Source organism: Scyliorhinus torazame, chromosome 11, assembly GCF_047496885.1.
Source record: "Scyliorhinus torazame isolate Kashiwa2021f chromosome 11, sScyTor2.1, whole genome shotgun sequence".
Classification (NCBI taxonomy): Eukaryota; Metazoa; Chordata; class Chondrichthyes; order Carcharhiniformes; family Scyliorhinidae; genus Scyliorhinus; species Scyliorhinus torazame.
Genome location: NC_092717.1, coordinates 140,609,859 through 140,630,232, shown reverse-complemented (window position 1 = coordinate 140,630,232; position 20,374 = coordinate 140,609,859). Strand labels below are relative to the sequence as shown.

Here is a 20,374-nt window from a genome sequence, read left to right as displayed (position 1 = left end):
AACTTTAAATGGAACAGAATGATTGCGTGTCCTCCTCTTAGAAGAAGCTTTGCTTGGCTGTAAGCGATGTTGTCTGAATGCAAAGGCAGTTTGAAGGGAGGCAAGTCCAGGCAATGGGGGATTGATTATACAACAGATGGGGGTGTGCTGTATTTGCCTCTTGTTTCACTTTTGATATATTGACGTGGCTCTGCTGAATTCCGGCGTGGGTTATGTGGACCTGGTGAGTTAGCTGGTTACTATGGTAAAATCCTGTCACATGACAGAGCTTCTGCCCAACGTCTCAGGTTTTTTTCTCGTACGTTTGACGTCAGTACTGAGGTCAAGTAGAGCCCTGTTGTGAAGAAACGGGCTCGGAGCCTACTCCACAGCACGCAGTGAGAAATTGTAGCCTGTGATGGTTCCAATGCCTGGTCCCACACCACAAGCACTTTCCCCAAACGGTGAGAATAATAACGACATCGTTCAGGACAATGGCACCATTATTCCTTTTCGGAAGCACACAGTGAGAGGGGAGCGTTCTTACAGGTAATCAGTACTATGATATGGCTGGAGACTGCAGCAGAATGAGGAAATGCAATGGATTACATAATAAAACGGCATGCACCTAGATACGTTTAATAGTTTTCTGTTTGCATCTTTTGTCTTTCGAAATGAAACGTGCCTTATTATTGTACAGAAAATTGAAACATTTATAGCACCGAGTGTCTCGTTTTTTTTTAAATGAATGCCCTTGTGCTTTTTCTCCTCTCTTCCTCTCCCACCCTCCCGGATTCTGCTGGTTGCGTTCTGTGCCGTTATTTCGGATAAGATAAAGTAATTATTTCTGTAAAGTGGCACTGTCATTCTAGTTGCTGAAGGAGAAACTAAGAGGATTTGTCTAAATTAAAATATAGTTCGTAAACAAATGAACAGAACACTCCCCAATGCATTTCAAAAAATGGATTCCTTCGGATTGGGCTGCAGTTGGTGGTATTATTAAGCAAACCAGATTGATGGAGCTTGTAAAATTCTAGGATCTGATTGGTGGAATGCCTGGCTGTCGAGGTCACCATGTCATGCATTCAGTGAGATTTCCTCTTGTAGCTGGTTTGTACAAAGAAGCTGGTGGATCTCTGTAACCGTTGAGGTAATCTGGGGAAATGAGCAGTAAATGTGAAATATATTCCAGATTTAGCTTTGGATAGATGTTGAGCCTATTCTTTATAAAAAGACAGCTGTGAAACAAGGCTAACAGAAGTCGTGCAATGGTTTTTAAAATCAATTTAGATATTCCTGTAGGTGGAGGGTGGTTTTAATTTTAATTTTGCTCTTTTAAAAAAAAAAATTGGTAGCTTTGTGTTCAGAAAAAAAAGTATCTATTGCTATCTGCATTTTTGTACAAGTAATGCATATTATGCAAGCATTTTGTTAAAATCTGTTGCTCGGTTGTTGTCTCGCTTTAATCATAAATACAAATGACCTGCCAGACATTTGGCCTTTATCTGGCTTTGCACTAGGCCTGAGCCTTCATTGTTTGTATGCACAGTCGGATTGATCTTGATTTAATTTTTCTTTGATGCATTTAAGGCAGTTATCTTTTTAATCTTTAGACAATATTTTGTAATGTACAGCTAGCTTTAAAATATTAACTGCTTTTAATTGCAGCAGTCAATCCTTTTGAAATTGTTTAGCTTAGCTATGCATATGAAACGTTAGAAGGTATTTGAATCAGAATTTTGTTTGTGTAAAATTCATTTTTACTAAATGATCAACAAACCTGTGTTCAAATATTTCTTCTGAATATTCTCAATACATTCATTGCCCACCAATTGCATTTTTTTCCAATGGATTGTGTTGAATTTAGCATTGAAAGATCTACAACTGATCTTGAAATTCTGACAAATAATAATGGGCTCAATCTGCCGGCTGGTTATTCACGCCAGCGGGATATTCCGGTCCCGTGCCTGTGTACGGATTTCCCGTGACGAAGGGTGCAGTCACCGGGCAATCCCATTGACAATGTCGGGGTCAGCAAATCGCACTGCCGAGCCGGCTTTGCCGATAAACACGCGGTGGGTTGGTCAGTAAATCCCGCCCAATTCTTTTTTACTGAAGAATATTCTTTCCAAAGTTGCATTAATTTTTTTGCTGCATTTGGAAACTTTTCATTTCCGGTAATTGCATCGTACTTTCTGTAGCCAGGGATAATTTTCTAGGAAGCAAGTTTAAATTGTGTGTAGTTCTATTGAATATAATAGAAACATCAAAAACCTGTAGTTTTAAGTAAATTACATATATTTGAAGTTATGCATTTCCATATTTATGTATTACTTGTTGAAAAGCTAGTTTTTATAATGTATATTGAATAAACTTTTTGCATGATATTTTGATTTATACTTCCTCTGGAAACTATAACCCAAAATTATCCCTGGTTATTCTGCATATGATTATTATAAAAATGTAATTCTTGTTATGTTGATCCTTCTAAAGTTTAAATCTATTGCATATTTAATGCAAACGGATCAAAAATCTAGATGTTAGAAAATGGCATTTAAAAATAACATTTCAAGTACCCAATTCTTCTTTTTTCCCAATTAAGGGGCAATTTAGTGTGGCCAATCCCCTACCCTGCACATATTTGGGTTGTGGGGGTGAAACCCACGCAGACGAGGGAAGAATGTGCAAACTGCACACAGACAGTGGCCCGAGGTCGGGTTGGAACCCAGGTCCTCGGCATCATGAGGCAGCAGTGCCAACCACTGCACCACCGTGCTGCCCTAGAAAATGGCATTTTCAAAGAAACATCAGTAAGAGTTGTACCCCCCCCCCCCCCACACACACACACACACACAGTCTCCAACTCTTCCCAAACTCGGTTCCTTCCCCCCAACGTTCCACCCTGGCTAGACCACTCGGGACCCTGTTCTGCCAGGCTCCGATGGCCGCAGCCCCCCCCCCCCCCCCCCCCCCCCACCTCACTCCCATTCACTGGCCGGCTTAAACCGGCCAGCTTGGAAGCCCCCGCCCGGGTCCTTTTCCCCCTTGCCCGGCCCTGAAGTCCCCTTTTAGCACACAAACCCCGCATATCCACCTACACCCCAAAGAGCCCTCATTTCGAGTGAAAGTCCCATCACTTCCCTTGTCCAAATATATACAACATTGGCTCCTTTAGCCCCTACACCCGCACGCAGTGAAACAAAAAAGATGAAAATACAGTCATGAGGTTACATCGACACATGGCCATTTCTAAATTTCTCAGTTCTGCCACAGTCCTTCTGCCTTCACAAACTCTTCCGCTGTTCCAAAATAAAAGTCCCTGAGCTTGTAAGTCACCTTCAGCTTCGCTGGACACACAATGCTGCACTGCACCTTGCTAATGTACAGTGCCCTCTTCACCCGGTTGAAGGCAGCCCGCCTCCTCGCCAGCTCCACCGTAAAGCCCTGGTATACACGTATACCAGCTCCAGCCCACTGCACCACCCGCTTCTGCTTGGCCCAGCTCAGGACCTTCTCCTTCACACTGTACCTACGGAAGCACAGAGTCACTACCCTTGGCGGCTCACTCGCCTTTGGTACAGGCCTCCACGACCGATGAGCCCAATCAAGTTCATATCGGGAGGGATCCTCTCCCTCCCCCAATAGTTTCGCCAGCATCGCGGCAAAATACTCAGTCGGCCTCGGTCCTTCAACTCCTTCGGGCAGCCCCACAATCCTCAAATTCTGTCGCCTGGATCTGTTTTCCAGGTCTTCCATTTTTCCTCGCAGATCCTTGTTAATGTCCATCACCTTCCGCATCTCCTTCCCCATCGAGGCAAGTTGATTACCGTGCTGCAATACCGTCTCCTCCACTTCCTTCAGCGCCTCCCCTTGCTCTCGCACCCCCGCCACTGCGCTCGCCACCGCCTTCGTCACCGGGGAAATCGCCTCCTCCACCAGCACACTCAAAACCTCTCATCTCCTTCCTCATTGTCTCCATGTATTTTGTAAACTGTCTTTCGAATTCCGCAGCCATCACCTTCGTTATTTCTTCAGCCGTAAGCAATGCGGCCTCCCCTGGTGCTCCAGCCTCCATTTTCCATGGTGACTCCGCGATGACCTTTCCACTCCCCAACGGACCTTCAGCTGTTTTCCTTACGGACGTTCTTTTGCTCACCCTCGACAATTTTCTTCACTGTGCCTTCACTCTGCCGCCTCTGTGCCTTCTCCCTGCTTTTGCTGCCTCCGTGGACCCTGGGACCGGGCTTAAAGCCCCCAAAATACCGTTCCCGAACGGGAGCCCTCCATTGTGCGGCCGCCTCCCGCCCGCCGTCACCAGAAGTGCAGAATGCAACTTTCTTAATGTTACTGTATGCTGAGTGTAAAGTAGTCTTTTTTTTAATACTAATTTTATTGCCCCTTCCGAAGGCATTAGATTTTGCTGGGATTTGGTTTTCAAAAGACCTGTACCTGATTTGGAGTGATCTTCCTTCATGTGCCTGGATCAGGAAGTTTTGAATCACTATTCAAACAATGGAGGAATCACAGCTACCCCAAATACTGTATTTGCTTGAAATCCACAAATACAAAGTTTGCAGTAAAATTGCTGACTATAAATTAGGAACTGGAGCCTTGGCTGATTTTCCGGTAACACTTTCTGAGGCCAAATACAACCCAATGGAAATCATTTAACTTTTTACAGACTTTATGGCACTTGGGGCATAGGGGATCAAAGGATATGGGGGAAAGTGGGATTAGGCTGTTGAATTGGGTGATCAACCATGATCATAATGAATGGCGGAGCGGGCTTGAATGGCCTCCTCCTGCTCATATTTTTTTCTATGTTTCTATTCTGCTCATCTGGCTCTACTCTGCGGTGTCTTCATCAGCTATTCTATTGGGAGACCATTGTTAATTTCACTGTAGCCCAGAGGATGCTTGCTTCTTTGATATCTTATTAACATGCCTATTAAATGGAAGCATCTTGGGTTTTTTTTAAAAAAGGGATCATTTTGTACACCTCTTCTGCAGGCAAGTATTTATTTTAGAGGTAAAACATTTTGAGTGCTTGTCTTCCAGCAAATGGTTTATCCTGTTCAGAATTAGAAATTGATGCTGTCCGAGTACATTAATAGCAGGGAATGGATTTTTTCTAGTTTCCCCTCACGTTTGGTTTTGGATCTTAGCTGGGAGGTAGAATTGAGCTACTTCATCTGAAGGAAGACATTTAAAAATCTCAGCAGAAGCCAGTTCACGCTTCTCATGAATTATGACTGAGTATCTTTAGGCTTTTGGTTACAGGCTTCACTCCCAATTTGTGAAATGTTTTGCGGCATAAGTAAATATCCTCTCCATAAGCTCCAGCTTCTCTGAAACCCCAAATATCGCCACCAAAGGGTCCGGGTCCTCCACCTCCTCCACCACCACTATCCTGGTTAAGACTGCAAATACTCCCAACCCCAAAACATGTGCATGTGATTCGCTGACCCCCCCCCACCCACACCTCTCACACTCATCTGCTATCCCCTGGAAGAACCCACTAATTCTTCCCCGAGTCATAGGCACCCTGTGCACCACCTTAAACTGTATCAGGCCCATCCTTTCACAAGAGGAGGTCCCGTTTACCCTATGCAGTGTCTCACTCCATGCTTCCCAATTGATCTCCCCTTCCAACTCCGCTTCCCATTTCTCCTTGAACTTCGCCACTCGCTCGCCTCCCTGCTCCCCCAGCCACTTGCGTATGTATACCCAGTTCTCCCCTCCCCTTCCACATCCGGAAGCAGCAGTCGCTCCAGCAGGGTGTATCCCGGCAATCTCGGGAACCCCCTCCAGACCTTTCACGCAAATTCCTTAACCTGCAGACACCTGAACTCACTCCTCGGCAGCTCTACCCTCTCCCTTAGCTCCTCCAGACTGGCGAACCCTTCCTTCAAATACAGATGCCTCACCTTGACCAGCCCCACTTCCGTCCACCTCCTGTATACATTATCCATCCCCCTCTGGCTCAAACCCATGATTCTCGCACAGCGGCAGTATCACCAACATCTCTTCCACCCTAAAATGCCTTCTCAACTGATTCCATATCTTCACCGTGGAGTGCACCAGCGGGCTCCCCGAATACCTACTCGGAGCTATTGGTAACGCTGCCGTCACCATACCTCTCAAACTAGACCCCTTATAAGATTCCTCCTCCATCCTAACCCACTCTATCCCTTCTCCTTGTCCACATTCGCCGCCCAATAATAATGAAGATTGGATTTGTTTATTGTCTCATGTACCGAGATACAGTGAAAAGTATTCTTCTGCGAGCAGCTCAAACAGATCATTTAGTACATGAAAATACATGAAACGGCAACACAAGGTCCACAATGTAAATACATAGACACCAGCATCGGGTGAAGCATACAGGAGTGTAGTATTAATCGGGTCAGTCCATAAGGGGTCGGTTAGGAATGTGGTAACAGCGGGGAAGAAGCTATTTTTGCATCAGGCAACGCCAACCCTGCTCTGCTGCCTCTGTAGCAGGGTCCTCCCCACGCTCGGCACCTTCCCCGCCATGCAAAGTCGAGATGATCGTGTCTCCTTTCTGAAGAAAGGCCTTTGGTATAAAGATCGGGAGAGTCTGAAAGATAAATAGGAACCTCGGCAGAATATTCATTTTCACCACTTGGACCCTCTCCGCCAACGTTACGTGCAGTGTATTCCACCTCTTAAGACCCTCCCTGGCCCCCACCAGCTTCGTTAAATAAGGAATAAGAGAGTTGATGGCGCAAATCATCGTGAATGACTATGATTTAGTGGCCATTACTGAAACATGGTTAAAGGATGGTCACGACTGGGAGTTAAATATCCGAGGGTATCAAACTATTCTGAAGGACAGAGTGGATGGTACGGGAGGTGATGTAGCTCTGTTATTTAAGGATGACATCCGGGAAATAGTAAGGGATGACATCGGTGCTATGGAGGATAAGGTTGAATCCATTTGGGTGGAAATCAGGAATAGTAAGGCGAAAAAGTCACTGATAGGAGTAGTCTATAGGCCAATTATGGTGGGGCAGGCAATAAACAAAGAAATAACTGATGCATGTAGAAATGGTACAGCAGTTATCATGGGGGATTTTAATCTACATGTCGATTGGTTTAACCAGGTCGGTCAAGGCAGCCTTGAGGAAGAGTTTATAGAATGTATCCGCGATAGTTTCCTAGAACAGTATGTAATGGAACCTACAAGGGAACAAGCGGTCCTAGATCTGGTCCTGTGTAATGAGACAGGTTTGATTCAGGATCTCATAGTTAGGGATCCTCTCAGAAGGAGCGATCACAATATGGTGGAATTTAAAATACAGATGGAGGGTGAGAAGGTAAAATCAAGCACTTGTGTTTTGTGCTTAAACAAAGGAGATTACAATGGGGTGAGAGAAGAACGAGCTAAGGTAGACTGGGAGCAAAGACTTTATGGTGAAACAGTTGAGGAACAGTGGAGAACCTTCCAAGTGATTTTTCACAGTGCTCAGCAAAGGTTTATACCAACAAAAAGGAAGGACGGTAGAAAGAGGGAAAATCGACCGTGGATATCTAAGGAAATAAGGGAGAGTATCAAATTGAAGGAAAAAGCATACAAAGTGGCAAAGATTAGTGGGAGATTAGAGGACTGGGAAATCTTTAGGGGGCAACAGAAAGCTACTAAAAAAGCTACAAGGAAGAGTAAGATAAATTATGAGAGTAAACTTGCTCAGGATATAAAAACGGATAGTAAAAGTTTCTACAAATATATAAAACAAAAAAGAGTGGCTAAGGTAAATATTGGTCCTTTAGAGGATGAGAAGGAAGATTTAATAATGGGAGATGAGGAAATGGCTGAGGAACTGAACAGGTTTTTTGGGTCGGTCTTCACAGTAGAAGACACAAATAACGTGCCAGTGCCTGATGGAAATGAGGCTATGACAGGTGAGCACCTTGAGAGGATTGTTATCACTAAGGAGGTAGTGATGGGCAAGCTAATGGGGCTAAAGGTAGACAAGTCTCCTGGCCTTGATGGAATGCATCCCAGAGTGCGAAAAGAGATGGCTAGGGAAATTGCAAATGCACTGGTGATAATTTACCAAAATTCACTAGACTCTGGAGTGGTTCCGGCGGATTGGAAATTAGCAAACGTGACACCACTGTTTAGAAAAGGAGGTAGGCAGAAAGCAGGTAATTATAGGCCAGTGCGCTTAACTTCGGTAGTAGGGAAGATGCTGGAATCTATCATCAAGGAAGAAAAAGCGAGGCATCTGGATGGAAATTGTCCCATTGGGCAGACGCAGCATGGGTTCATAAAGGGCAGGTCGTGCCTAACTAATTTAGTGGAATTTTTTGAGGACATTACCAGGGCGGTAGCTAACGGGGAGTCAATGGATGTGGTATATCTGGATTTCCAGAAAGCCTTTGACAAGGTGCCACACAAAAGGTTGCTGCATAAGATAAAGATGCATGGCATTAAGGGGAAGGTAGTAGCATGGATAGGGGATTGGTTAATTAATAGAAAGCAAAGAGTGGGGATTAATGGGTGTTTCTCTGGTTGGCAATCCGTAGCTAGTGGTGTCCCTCAGGGATCAGCGTTGGGCCCACAATTGTTCACAATTTACATAGATGATTTGCAGACGACACTAAGATGAGTGGTAAAGCAAAAAGTGCAGAGGATACTGGAAGTCTGCAGAGGGATTTGGATAGGCTAAGTGAATGGGCTAGGGTCTGGCAGATGGAATACAATGTTGACAAATGTGAGGTTATCCATTTTGTTAGGAATACCAGCAAAAGGGATTATTATTTAAATGATAAAATATTAAAACATGCTGCTGTGCAGAGAGACCTGGGTGTGCTAGTGCATGAGTCGCAAAAAGTTGGTTTTCAGGTGCAACAGGTGATTAAGAAGGCAAATGGAATTTTGTCCTTCATTGCTAGAGGGATGGAGTTTAAGACTAGGGAGGTTATGCTGCAATTGTATAAGGTGTTAGTGAGGCCACACCTGGAGTATTGTGTTCAGTTTTGGTCTCCTTACTTGAGAAAGGACGTACTGGCACTGGAGGGTGTGCAGAGGAGATTCACTAGGTTAATCCCAGAGCTGAAGGGGTTGGATTACGAGGAGAGGTTGAGTAGACTGGGACTGTACTCGTTGGAATTTAGAAGGATGAGGGGGGATCTTATAGAAACATATAAGATTATGAAGGGAATAGATAGGATAGATGCGGGCAGGTTGTTTCCACTGGCGGGTGAAAGCAGAACTAGGGGGCATAGCCTCAAAATAAGGGGAAGTAGATTTAGGACTGAGTTTAGGAGGAACTTCTTCACCCAAAGGGTTGTGAATCTATGGAATTCCTTGCCCAGTGAAGCAGTAGAGGCTCCTTCATGAAATGTTTTTAAGATAAAGATAGATAGTTTTTTTGAAGAATAAAGGGATTAAGGGTTCTGGTTTTCCGACCGGAAAGTGGAGCGGAGTCCACAGAAGATCAGCCATGATCTCATTGAATGGTGGAGCAGGCTCGAGGGGCCAGGTGGCCTACTCCTGCTCCTAGTTCTTATGTTCTTGTGTTAAGTTCCAATAATGGAGCCCGTCAATTCCCTCTTTACCCGAATCCCCAAATAGTGGCATCCCCCTGACATTAGCCCGCTGTCCCAGCTCATTCACCGGGAATACCTCGCTTTTCCCTGCATTCAGTTTGTACCCCGAGAATCCTCCAAACTTCCCCAGTAGGCCCATAATCCTTCCCATGCGCTCCAACGGATTCGAAACATACAGCAAGAGGTCATCGGCATGGAGCAACACCTGATGCTCCCTCTGTCCCTTCATAATCCCCCGCCACTCCGCCGACCCACTGAGAGCCATCGCCAATGGCTCGATGGCCAGCGCAAACAGCAATGGCGACAGTAGGCACCCCTGAATCATACCTCTGTGTAAGTCAAAGCTTTGTGAGCTCATAACATTCGTCCTTGCCCTTGGTGCCACATACAACAACCGCACCATGCCACAAATCTCGGCCCAAACCCAAACCTTCCCAAAACCTCGAACATGTACTGCCACTCCACCCGATCAAATGTCTTCTCTGTGTCCATGGACACCACCAGCTCCGGTACAAGAGCCCCCGACGCATTCATCACCATATTCAACAGCCATCTTATATTACTCACAAGCTACCTTCCCTTCACGAAGCCTTTTTGATCATCCACCCCCGGGACATAATCCTCCATCCTCCCTGCCAACAACTTAGCCAATACTTTCACATCTGTGTTCAATTGTGATATTAGCCTACACGACCCACATTCCACTGGGTCCTTCCCCTTTTTCGGGATTAGTATGATTATTGCCTGTGTCATCGTTTCCGGCAAAGCCCCTTTCTTCAGTGCATCGTTAAACGCCCCCATCAGATATGGTGCCAGGTCCATCGCAAATTACTCATACAATTCTGCTGGGTACCCATCTGGCCCAGGGGCCTTCCCTGACTTCGTACCCCTGATACTATCCAGCACCTCCCTGTGGCTCCTCCAACGCCTGCCGCTTTGCTTCCTCCACCTGGGGAAATTCGCGTTCGTCCAGAACCCGCCCCATGTCCCCCTCCACCCCCTGGGTCCCCCTGGTAGTCCTCCCTAAAAGCCTCATTTATCTTCCCTGGCTCTGACACCACATCCCCAGTACGTATCTTCAATATTTCCCTGGATGCCACCTGCCTTCGCAGCTGGTGCGCCAGCATGCGGCTCGCCTTCTCCCCATACCCGTATTGCACTCTTGCCCTACCGCCCTCCCCATTGTCAGCCTGTCAAACTGCCCCTGCAACTTTTACCTCCTCGCCAATCCCTCCACGGTGGGCATCCTCCGAATATTCCCGGTCCACCTCCACTACCTCGCTCACTAGACAGCCATGTTCCTCCCTCCTAGGGCTCGACCTATCCACCCTCGGCTCTAGGATACAGTGAAAATCTCCTCCCATGATCAACTGGTGCGTGGCCAAATCCGGGATCGTTGCCAGCAACTTTCTCATAAAACCCACATCATCCCAATTTGGGGCATACACATTTACCAACACCACTGGTGCCCCTTTCAATACCCCACTCACAATCACATATCCCCCCCCCCCCCACCCCCCTGCTTTCAAGCTCCAGAGTTACACGAACACCCGCGACCTTTTAACCAGCCCATTCAGTCCCCGGGCATTCCACGTTACCAGCCTTACTGGAGGCTTATGCCTCCAATCCCCTCTACTGTCTGTCATCTTTCCCACTTAAATCCCGCCCCCTTAATTTCACCCTATACCTAGCCCATCCCAGATGGCCCCTTTTTCCGTCCCTGACCATGTCATCTCTCACCCCCTGCCACGTCGCAACAACCCCCCCACTCCCGGCCATCCCTCTCGGCCTTCTCCCCCACCACCTCACTTCCGTTCACCAGCATCACCTGCTAGTTACTTGAATGATTTAGTTTCATAGTTCCTTCACTAACTTCTGAATTTCTTATTCCCTTTTTTGCCATCCCTCCTTTATGGCTGGTGCAGTTAAGAGATGCTGTTTTCTGCTTTATTCATACACGGTGTTTCGTTATGGGCTATTGTTTTTTAGAGGACTATCTTTCACCTGAAAACTATTGTTCACCAATTAAAATATTACCCATTGATCTATTTTTTGTCATTTCCCCCCCCCCACACACCCACACACACACACACACACACACACACACAATCTACTGCTTTGGTCTTTGGCTTTTTTGTGTCGTCCTCAATCCTTATTTTAAACCTTATAATATTACAATTGCTATTGCCTAGGTGTCCTACAACATTTACTTCTCTTATCTGCTCAGGTTCATTTTATTACCAGATCCAGCAGTAATTTCATTCTGGGTCAAGCCCCCTAAGAACTGGGTAAGGACAGAGGGCTGTACACAATCCATTTCCTTTTACCCCTTTGCCTATCTTTTGACAGTTTATTTGAAATTTCTCATGGTTATTCTGAATTTTACACAAAGTCCTTGCTTTTAAGTTATTCCCTTTTTATACAATTTCAGTTTAACATGTCAGTCAGTTGAATGGGGGAGGATATTTGTGCTCAGTGTTGGTTTTTAACATTGTTTCACCCTGAGTGCGATGTGGGGTGGCATGACCTTATTACCGCCATTTTGGAGCGGCCTCTCCCCTATCCCCTCTCTCACCAACCTTCCCGGTTGTTGGCTGACCCTCCTGGTCCCTTCCTGGCTGCTGGCCAACCCTCCCTCTCTCTAGTCAACCTCCCTCATGGCTTACCTCCATGTCCCTGCAACTCAAAAGCTGCTGTTCCGTGCCTCTCTCAGCTCATCTCCTGAGCCTTCGCTCAACAGCAGGAGGTTCAGCCAGCAACAGAGAGGTTTGACAAACGGGAGGGGCTGATTGATGATTGGGAGAAGCAGATTGCTGGAGGCAAGTAGAAAGCTTTTATATAAAATATTTTAATATATTTTGCTTTTACATATTTAACTTTTATTTCATTTATGAACATGGGTATTTAGCAATTGCAGTATTCCAATTTTTTTTCTGAGAAAGATTCAGTAGGACCTAACTATAATTTTGATATTGGTTGTAATGGGAATAATCTGATTTTCTTAACATTGTTTTGCTTCAAGTTGCACTTTTCTGAAATGCAACATATTTCTTTCTCAATTTCCTTCCACCATTGGGTAGTCCATACAATATCTCATTAATTAAATAGATTTCTTTGTCTAAATTCATACATTCTGTGTCTTTCTGCCCTTTCGTTGTCTCCATTAAGTACTCCATTTGCCCTTCTTTCCTTCTCCTAAATATGTGTTGTCCTGCAGTATTTTACCTGTCAGCCCTGTTCTTTATGTTGCCATGTTTCAGTTATCCTTTCTGTATCTGGTTTCTCCCTATGAATTATTCCCTGCAGTTCCTTGTTTTATGTCAGATGGTGTACCGCTATCTGTACATTACAACTTGTGATATGGTATTTTTAATTTAGTTCCTGATGTCTGATATTCTCAAATGGACCTCTTCCCTTTTCTTCCCCATGTTGTTAGCCCTAACAGGACCACAACAACTGCATCTTTCCCCTTCCCAAGTTTCTCTTGAGTAGCTCTGTATCCCTTGTCTTTGCACTAGGTAGACAGTGCACCTGGGTTCTCATTTGTGAGTGCAGAAGATACTATCCACCCCCTAATTTATTGAGTATTTCTGGTCTGCACTTCCAAACCCCATCTTGGACTACCTCTTGCACCATGGTAAGCAATCTCACCTTCCTCCCTGTAGCCTTTAACCTTATCTTTTTTATAGATAGCGTTTGATAAGGTTCCCCATGGTAGGCTATTGCAGAAAATACGGAGGCTGGGGATTGAGGGTGATTTAGAGATGTGGATCAGAAATTGGCTAGCTGAAAGAAGACAGAGGGTGGTGGTTGATGGGAAATGTTCAGAATGGAGTACAGTCACAAGTGGAGTACCACAAGGATCTGTTCTGGGGCCGTTGCTGTTTGTCATTTTTATCAATGACCTAGAGGAAGGCGCAGAAGGGTGGGTGAGTAAATTTGCAGACGATACTAAAGTCGGTGGTGTTGTCGATAGTGTGGAAGGATGTAGCAGGTTACAGAGGGATATAGATAAGCTGCAGAGCTGGGCTGAGAGGTGGCAAATGGAGTTTAATGTAGAGAAGTGTGAGGTGATTCACTTTGGAAGGAATAACAGGAATGCGGAATATTTGGCTAATGGTAAAGTTCTTGAAAGTGTGGATGAGCAGAGGGATCTAGGTGTCCATGTACATAGATCCCTGAAAGTTGCCACCCAGGTTGATAGGGTTGTGAAGAAGGCCTATGGAGTGTTGGCCTTTATTGGTAGAGGGATTGAGTTCCGGAGTCGGGAGGTCATGTTGCAGCTGTACAGAACTCTGGTACGGCCGCATTTGGAGTATTGCGTACAGTTCTGGTCACCGCATTATAGGAAGGACGTGGAGGCTTTGGAGCGGGTGCAGAGGAGATTTACCAGGATGTTGCCTGATATGGAGGGAAAATCTTATGAGGAAAGGCTGATGGACTTGAGGTTGTTTTCGTTGGAGAGAAGAAGGTTAAGAGGAGACTTGATAGAGGCATACAAAATGATCAGGGGGTTGGATAGGGTGGACAGTGAGAGCCTTCTCCCGCGGATGGAAATGGCTGGCACGAGGGGACATAACTTTAAACTGAGGGGTAATAGATATAGGACAGAGGTCAGAGGTAGGTTCTTTACGCAAAGAGTAGTGAGGCCGTGGAATGCCCTACCTGCTACAGTAGTGAACTCGCCAACATTGAGGGAATTTAAAAGTTTATTGGATAAACATATGGATGATAATGACATAGTGTAGGTTAGATGGCTTTTGTTTCGGTGCAACATCGTGGGCCGAAGGGCCTGTACTGCGCTGTATTATTCTATGTAAGTACATTGCATCTGCTGGATAGGACCAGTGTAATTTTTCTCCCCTGCTGCTGACTGCACATACTTCTGAAGTGTGACTACTCTGGGGGGGAAAAAAATATCCGAATATTGCTCAGACTCCCCATACAGTGTCTCCAACTCACGAACCAGCTCGACCAATGAGCTGGAGCGACCCAAGACAGAGACATGTCTTGCAAATGTGGCAATTCCACAAACTCTCTCAAATGACAATCCCAACACCACCTCTGCTGTCATTTCTAATATTTAGGTATTAGTTAGTAATAATTTATATCTAGAATCAAATGAATTGAGGTCTAGAGTGAGCGATGGTGATATAGTGCCTTCCAAGCAGTTGACCTGGGTTCAGTTCTTGGCCATCGCAGTGACGCTTTATTCAGAAACTTTATGGGCGGCACTGGTGGTTAGCATTGTTGTTTCAAAGCACGAGGGACCTGATTTTGACTGTCTGTGTGGAGTCTGCACGTTCTCCCAATGTCTACGTGGGTTTCCTCCCACAAGTCCCGAAAGATGTGCTTGTTAGGCGAATTGGACAGCCCGAATTCTCCCTTCATGCACCCAAACAGGCGCCGTAGTGTGGCGACTCGGGGATTTTCACAGAAACTTCATTGCAGTGTTAATGTAAGTCTACTTGTGACACTAATAAAGATTATTACTATTATTAGTCACGATCTCTGACCTATTTAAACCGTTGTCTTCTCCAAGCTTTATCTCTGGCCTCCCTCTGCTTTCCTGAATTCTGGTTGCCCCAACCTGACTCTGATGCTGTCAAAACAAAATGTAAATTTAAGGGCAGCACGGTAGCACAAGTGGCTAGCACTGTGGCTTCACAGGGCCAGTTTACCAGGTTCGATTCCCCACTGGATCACTGTCTGTGCGGAGTCTGCGCGTTCTCCCAGTATCTGTGTGGGTTTCTTCCGGGTGCTCCGGTTTGCTCCCACAGTCCAAAGACATGCAGGTTAGGTGGATCGGCCGTGCTAAAATTGCCCTTTGTGTCCAAAAAGGTTAGGAGGGTGTTATAACCTGCCTACTGACGATTGGCTGGGGACTAATGACTATCCCACAATCCTATGGGAGTATGAACTTCCCCAATGAGGGGGGCGGAGAAACTCCTACTATAAATAAGCTGGCCAGTCCAGGAACCAGGAGGCAGGAGAAGGTAGCAAGGGAAGTTACTGCTACTGTTATGTATATATTGTTATAGTAAATAAACGTTATTATTTTGTATCCTTAAAACTCGTGCTGGATTCTTCGGGGCCCTTACAAAACTGGCGACGAGGATGGGATCCTCTTGTGGGGGACGCGTGTGATTGTCCCGGAAAAAGGCCAGGAGCTGATATTATCAGACTTGCACAATGGGCATCCGGGCGTGACCAAGATGAAAATGTTGGCCCGGAGTTATGTCTGGTGGCCAGGCCTCGACACCGACATTGAGAAGGTGGCCCAAAACTGCTCCATTTGCCAGGAGCATCAGAAGCTTCCGCTGGCCGCGCCCCTACATCACTGGGAATGGCCAGGGCGGCCTTGGGCACGCTTGCATGCAGATTTCGCAGGCCCTTTTCAGGGATCCATGTTCCTTCTACTAATTGACGCCCAGTCCAAATGGCTGGAGGTGCATAAGATGCAGGGGACAACATCCTGCGCAACAATTGAAAAAATGCGTTTATCATTTAGCACGCATGGCCTCCCCGAGGTGCTGGTCACGGATAATGACACTCCATTCACGAGTGAGGAGTTTGCTAGGTTTACAAAGACGAACGGCATCCGCCATATCCGCACTGCCCCTTACCACCCGGCTTCAAATGGGTTGGCAGAGCGTGCAGTGCAAACATTCAAAAGAGGCCTAAAGAAGCAGTCTTCCGGATCAATGGACACGAGACTGGCTCGGTTTTTGTTTACGTACAGGACCACCCCCCATACAGTGACTGGGGTAGCTCCCGCAGAACTCCTAATGGGCCGGAGACTGCGCACCCGCCTTAGTATGGTCTTCCCGGACATTGGCGCAAAAGTACGCCGCACACAAGAACGGCAGGGACCGGGATTGTCTCAGCATCGTCCGATTCGGCAGTTTGCGCCCGGTGACCCAGTATTCGTGCGGAATTTTGCTGGTGGTGCCCAATGGGTTCCTGGTGTAATCTTTCGCCAAACGGGCCCTATATCGTACCAAGTGCAAGCCCAGGGTCGTCTCCAGCGAAAACATGTAGACCACGTCCGGTCCAGAAGATCATCCCCGCAAAAGATTCCCCGCCCCCGGAGCTCAGTTCAACAGCGGCAAAGACCAGAAACAAGGGAAGGTAGTCCTCCAAATCTTCCACTGGTGCCTCACTCGAAGCCTGCGCAGGTCGTGACGGGACCGAATGGGGATAGAGACGCTGACATGACGGAGGCAGCAGACTCTGACTCCGAGATGGAGACACAGGATGCATCAGAGGGGGAATCCTCGGGTCCACAGGCCGTGGATGTACAACCGTGCCGTTCATCACGGAAGTGCCGGTCTCCGTCTCGTTATACGCCGCCTGATCCAGCGCCGCGTGCAAATGGCGTCCGGCCTGCGGCCAAACTAGTTCGACGCCTTCCTTCGCCAGGGCCTACGGTGGATTCCTTGGACTTTGGGGGGGGGGAGGGATGTTATAACCTGCCTACTGACGATTGGCTGGGGACTAATGACTATCCCACAATCCTATGGGAGTATGAACTTCCCCAAATGAGGGGGGCGGAGAAACTCCTACTATAAATAAGCTGGCCAGTCCAGGAACCAGGAGGCAGGAGAAGGTAGCAAGGGAAGTTACTGCTACTGTTATGTATATATTGTTATAGTAAATAAACGTTATTATTTTGTATCCTTAAAACTCGTGCTGGATTCTTCGGGGCCCTTACAAAAGAGGGGTTATTGGGTTACGGGGATAGGGTGGAAGTGAGGGCTTAAGTGGGTTGGTGCAGACTCGATGGGCCGAATGGCCTCCTGCACTGTATAATCTATGTTCTAATCCTCAAGTCTATGTTCTTCAGGTTCCCCTAAGCCCATTTTTGTTTAACCTGCACCACTGTTTTTGAGAGATGGGGGTCTTGGGGTCTTGAGCACTGCCTCTTCAGGCCTAGCTCAGCCTGTTTGTCCACAAATTTAAGCCCATTCGTTCTCCCGATTACCTGTAATGATATATAGCTTTAAATTAAACTTTGGGCCTTGAACTTCGCCTCCTTCTGTTCTGCCCATGCTCATCTTGTTCTAATAAGATAAGAGCCCATGGTGTTGGGGGTAGTATATTAGCATGGATAGACTATTGCCTAACTGATGGAAGGCAAGAGTTGTGATAAAAGGGCCATTTTCAAGATGGCAACTTGGAACTAGTGGAGTGCCTCGGGCATCAGTGCTGGAGCCACAATTATTTACAATATATATTATGACTCTGACAAGGGAACTGAATGTACTAATGTCAAGTTTGGGGATGACACAAAAATAGGTGGGAAGGCAAGTGGTGAGGATGGCAGAGTCTACAGAGGGATATAGACAGATTAGGTGAGTGGGCAAAAATTAGAAGGTTTAATGTGGGAACATGTGAAGTTATGCACTTTGGTAGGAAGAATAAAGGAGCTGAATATTTAAGTGGTGAAAGATTGCAGAAAGCTGCAGCACAGAGCGATTTGTGGGTCCTCGTGCATAAATCACAAAAAGCTAGCATGCAAGTTCAGCAGGTAATTGGAAAGGCAAATGGAATGTTGACCAAAAGGAATGGAGTATAAAAATGGGAATAAAAATACTAAAACTATACACGGTAATAGTTAGGCCACATCTGGAATACTGTGAACGATTTTGGTCCCCTTATCTCAGTAAAGATCAGGTTCACTAGATCGATCCCGGGTGTGGAAGGATTTTCTTATGAGGTGGTTGGGACTGTAAGAGTTTTGAAGAATGAGAGACAACCTTTTTGAGAAGGCAGAGGATAGCAGTAGAAGGATGTTTTACTGAATGGAAGGTTGTGACTAGTGGTGTTCCACAGGGATTGGTGCTGGGTCCTCTGTTTGTAGTGTACATAAACAATTTGGAGGAAAATGTAGCCAGTCTATTTAGTAAGTTCGCGGATGACACCAAGGTTGGTGGAGTGGCAGGTAGTGTTGCGGATTGTCAGAGGATACAACAGGACATGGGTAGGTTGGAGACTTGGGAAGAGAAATGGCAACTGGCGTTTAATCCGGACAAATGTGAGGTAATGCATTTTGGTAGGTATAACATAGAGGGGAAATATACCGTAAATGGCAAAACTCTTAGGAATATAGAAAAGTCAGAGATCTGGGCGTACAGGTCCACCGATCTTTGAAGATGGCAACACTAGTGGACAAGGTAGTCAAGAAAGCATACGGAATGCTTGCTTTCATTGAACGGGGCATCAAGTATAAAAACTGGCAAGTCATGTTACAGTTGTAGAGAACCTTGGTATGGCCGCACTTGGAAAATTGAGCGCAATTCTGGTCGCCACACTACCAGAAGAATGTGGAGGCTTTAGAGTGAATGCAGAGGAGGTTTACCAGGATGTTGCCTGGTCTGGAGAATGTTAGCTATGCGGAAAGGCTGAATAGACTTGGGACTGTTTTCATTAGAACGACGGAGGTTGAAGGGCGACCTGATAGAGGTCGACAAGATTGAGACATGGAGAGTGGATGGGTAGGCACTCTTTCCCAGGGTGGAGGGGTCTGTCACTAGGGGGCATAGGTCTGTGGGGCAAAGTTTAGAGATGTGCGAGGCAAGTTTGTTACGCAGGGGGTGATGAGCGCTTGGAAAGCACTGCCAGGGGAGGTTGTGGAAGCAGATACATTAACGACATTCAAAAGGCATCTTGACAAATGCATGGATAGGGTGGGTATAAAGGGATATGGCACTAGGAAGTGCTGAGGGTTTTGCCCAACGGTGATATCATGGCCGGTACAGACTTTGAGGGCTAAAGGGTCTGTTCCTGTGCTGTATAGTTCTTTGTTCTTTGAGACACATAGGATTTTCGTGGGCTAGACAGGGTAGATGCTGTCTAGCAGCATAGTATAATTTGGAGAAATGCAAGGTTATACACTTTATAGCAAAAACAAGATGGCAGACTATTATCTGACTCGCCATAAATTAGGAGAAAGGAATGTGCAACGAGACCTGGGTGTCCTTGTACACCAGTCACTGAAGGTAAGCACGAAGGTACAGCATGCTGTAAAGAAGGTAAATGGTATGTTGGCCTTCATAGCGAGAGGATTCGAGTACAAGAGCAGGGATGTCTTGCTACAATTATACAGGGCCTTGGTGAGGCCATACCTGGAATATTGTGTGCAGTTTTTGTCTCCTTACCTGAGGATGGATGCTCTTGCTCTAGAGGGAATGCAGCTAAGGTTTACCAGATTAATTCCTGGCATGGCGGGACTGACGTATGAGGATAGATTGAATCGGTTAGGATTGTATTCGCTGGAGTTCAGAAGAATGAAACCGATAAAATTCTAACAGGACTGCACGGGATAGTTGCAGGAAGAATGGTCCCAATGGTGGGTGAGTCCAGAACCAGGCGTTACAATCTGAGGAGACTGGGGAGACCATTCAGGACAGAGATTAGGAGAATTCTCCTTGAGTGTGGTCGGCCTGTGGAATTCATTACCACAGGAAGTAGTTAAGGCCAAAACGTCGCAGGTTTTCAAGAGCAACTAGATATAGCACTTTGGGCGAAGGGGATCCAAGAATATGGGGAGGAAAGCGGGATTAGACTATTGAGTTGGATGATCAGTCATGATCATAATGAATGGCTGCGCAGGCTCGAAAGACCGAATGACCTCCTCATCCTATTTTCTATGTTTCTATGACATAGACAGATTTTTAATCATTAGGGTTAAAAGGCATAGAAGACTGACCCAGAAAGTGAGATCACAGGAGAGTACGAGATTGGATTGAGGATTGGCTGACTGATAGGAAGCAGAGGGTCTGGATAATGGGAGCCGCAGGGGTGAATCCTCGGA

The 20,374-nt window shown here is 46.2% G+C and overlaps 1 protein-coding gene across 2 annotated transcripts in view; it reads left to right on the top strand.

Annotated features, from left to right (window-relative positions):
* Positions 1–316: 316 nt before the first annotated feature.
* The window catches only part of mapre2 (microtubule-associated protein, RP/EB family, member 2), a 153,093-nt gene continuing 133,035 nt past the window's right edge, over positions 317–20,374 (top strand). Inside the window, exon 1 of one of the 2 annotated variants that reach the window (XM_072467812.1) lies at positions 317–528. In XM_072467812.1, coding sequence (XP_072323913.1) covers positions 398–528 — 131 coding nt within the window. In that variant the 5' untranslated portion in view covers positions 317–397. Of the gene's footprint in view, positions 529–1,105; positions 1,130–20,374 lie in introns of those variants that run through there. The other variant, XM_072467813.1, reaches the window with a different exon arrangement.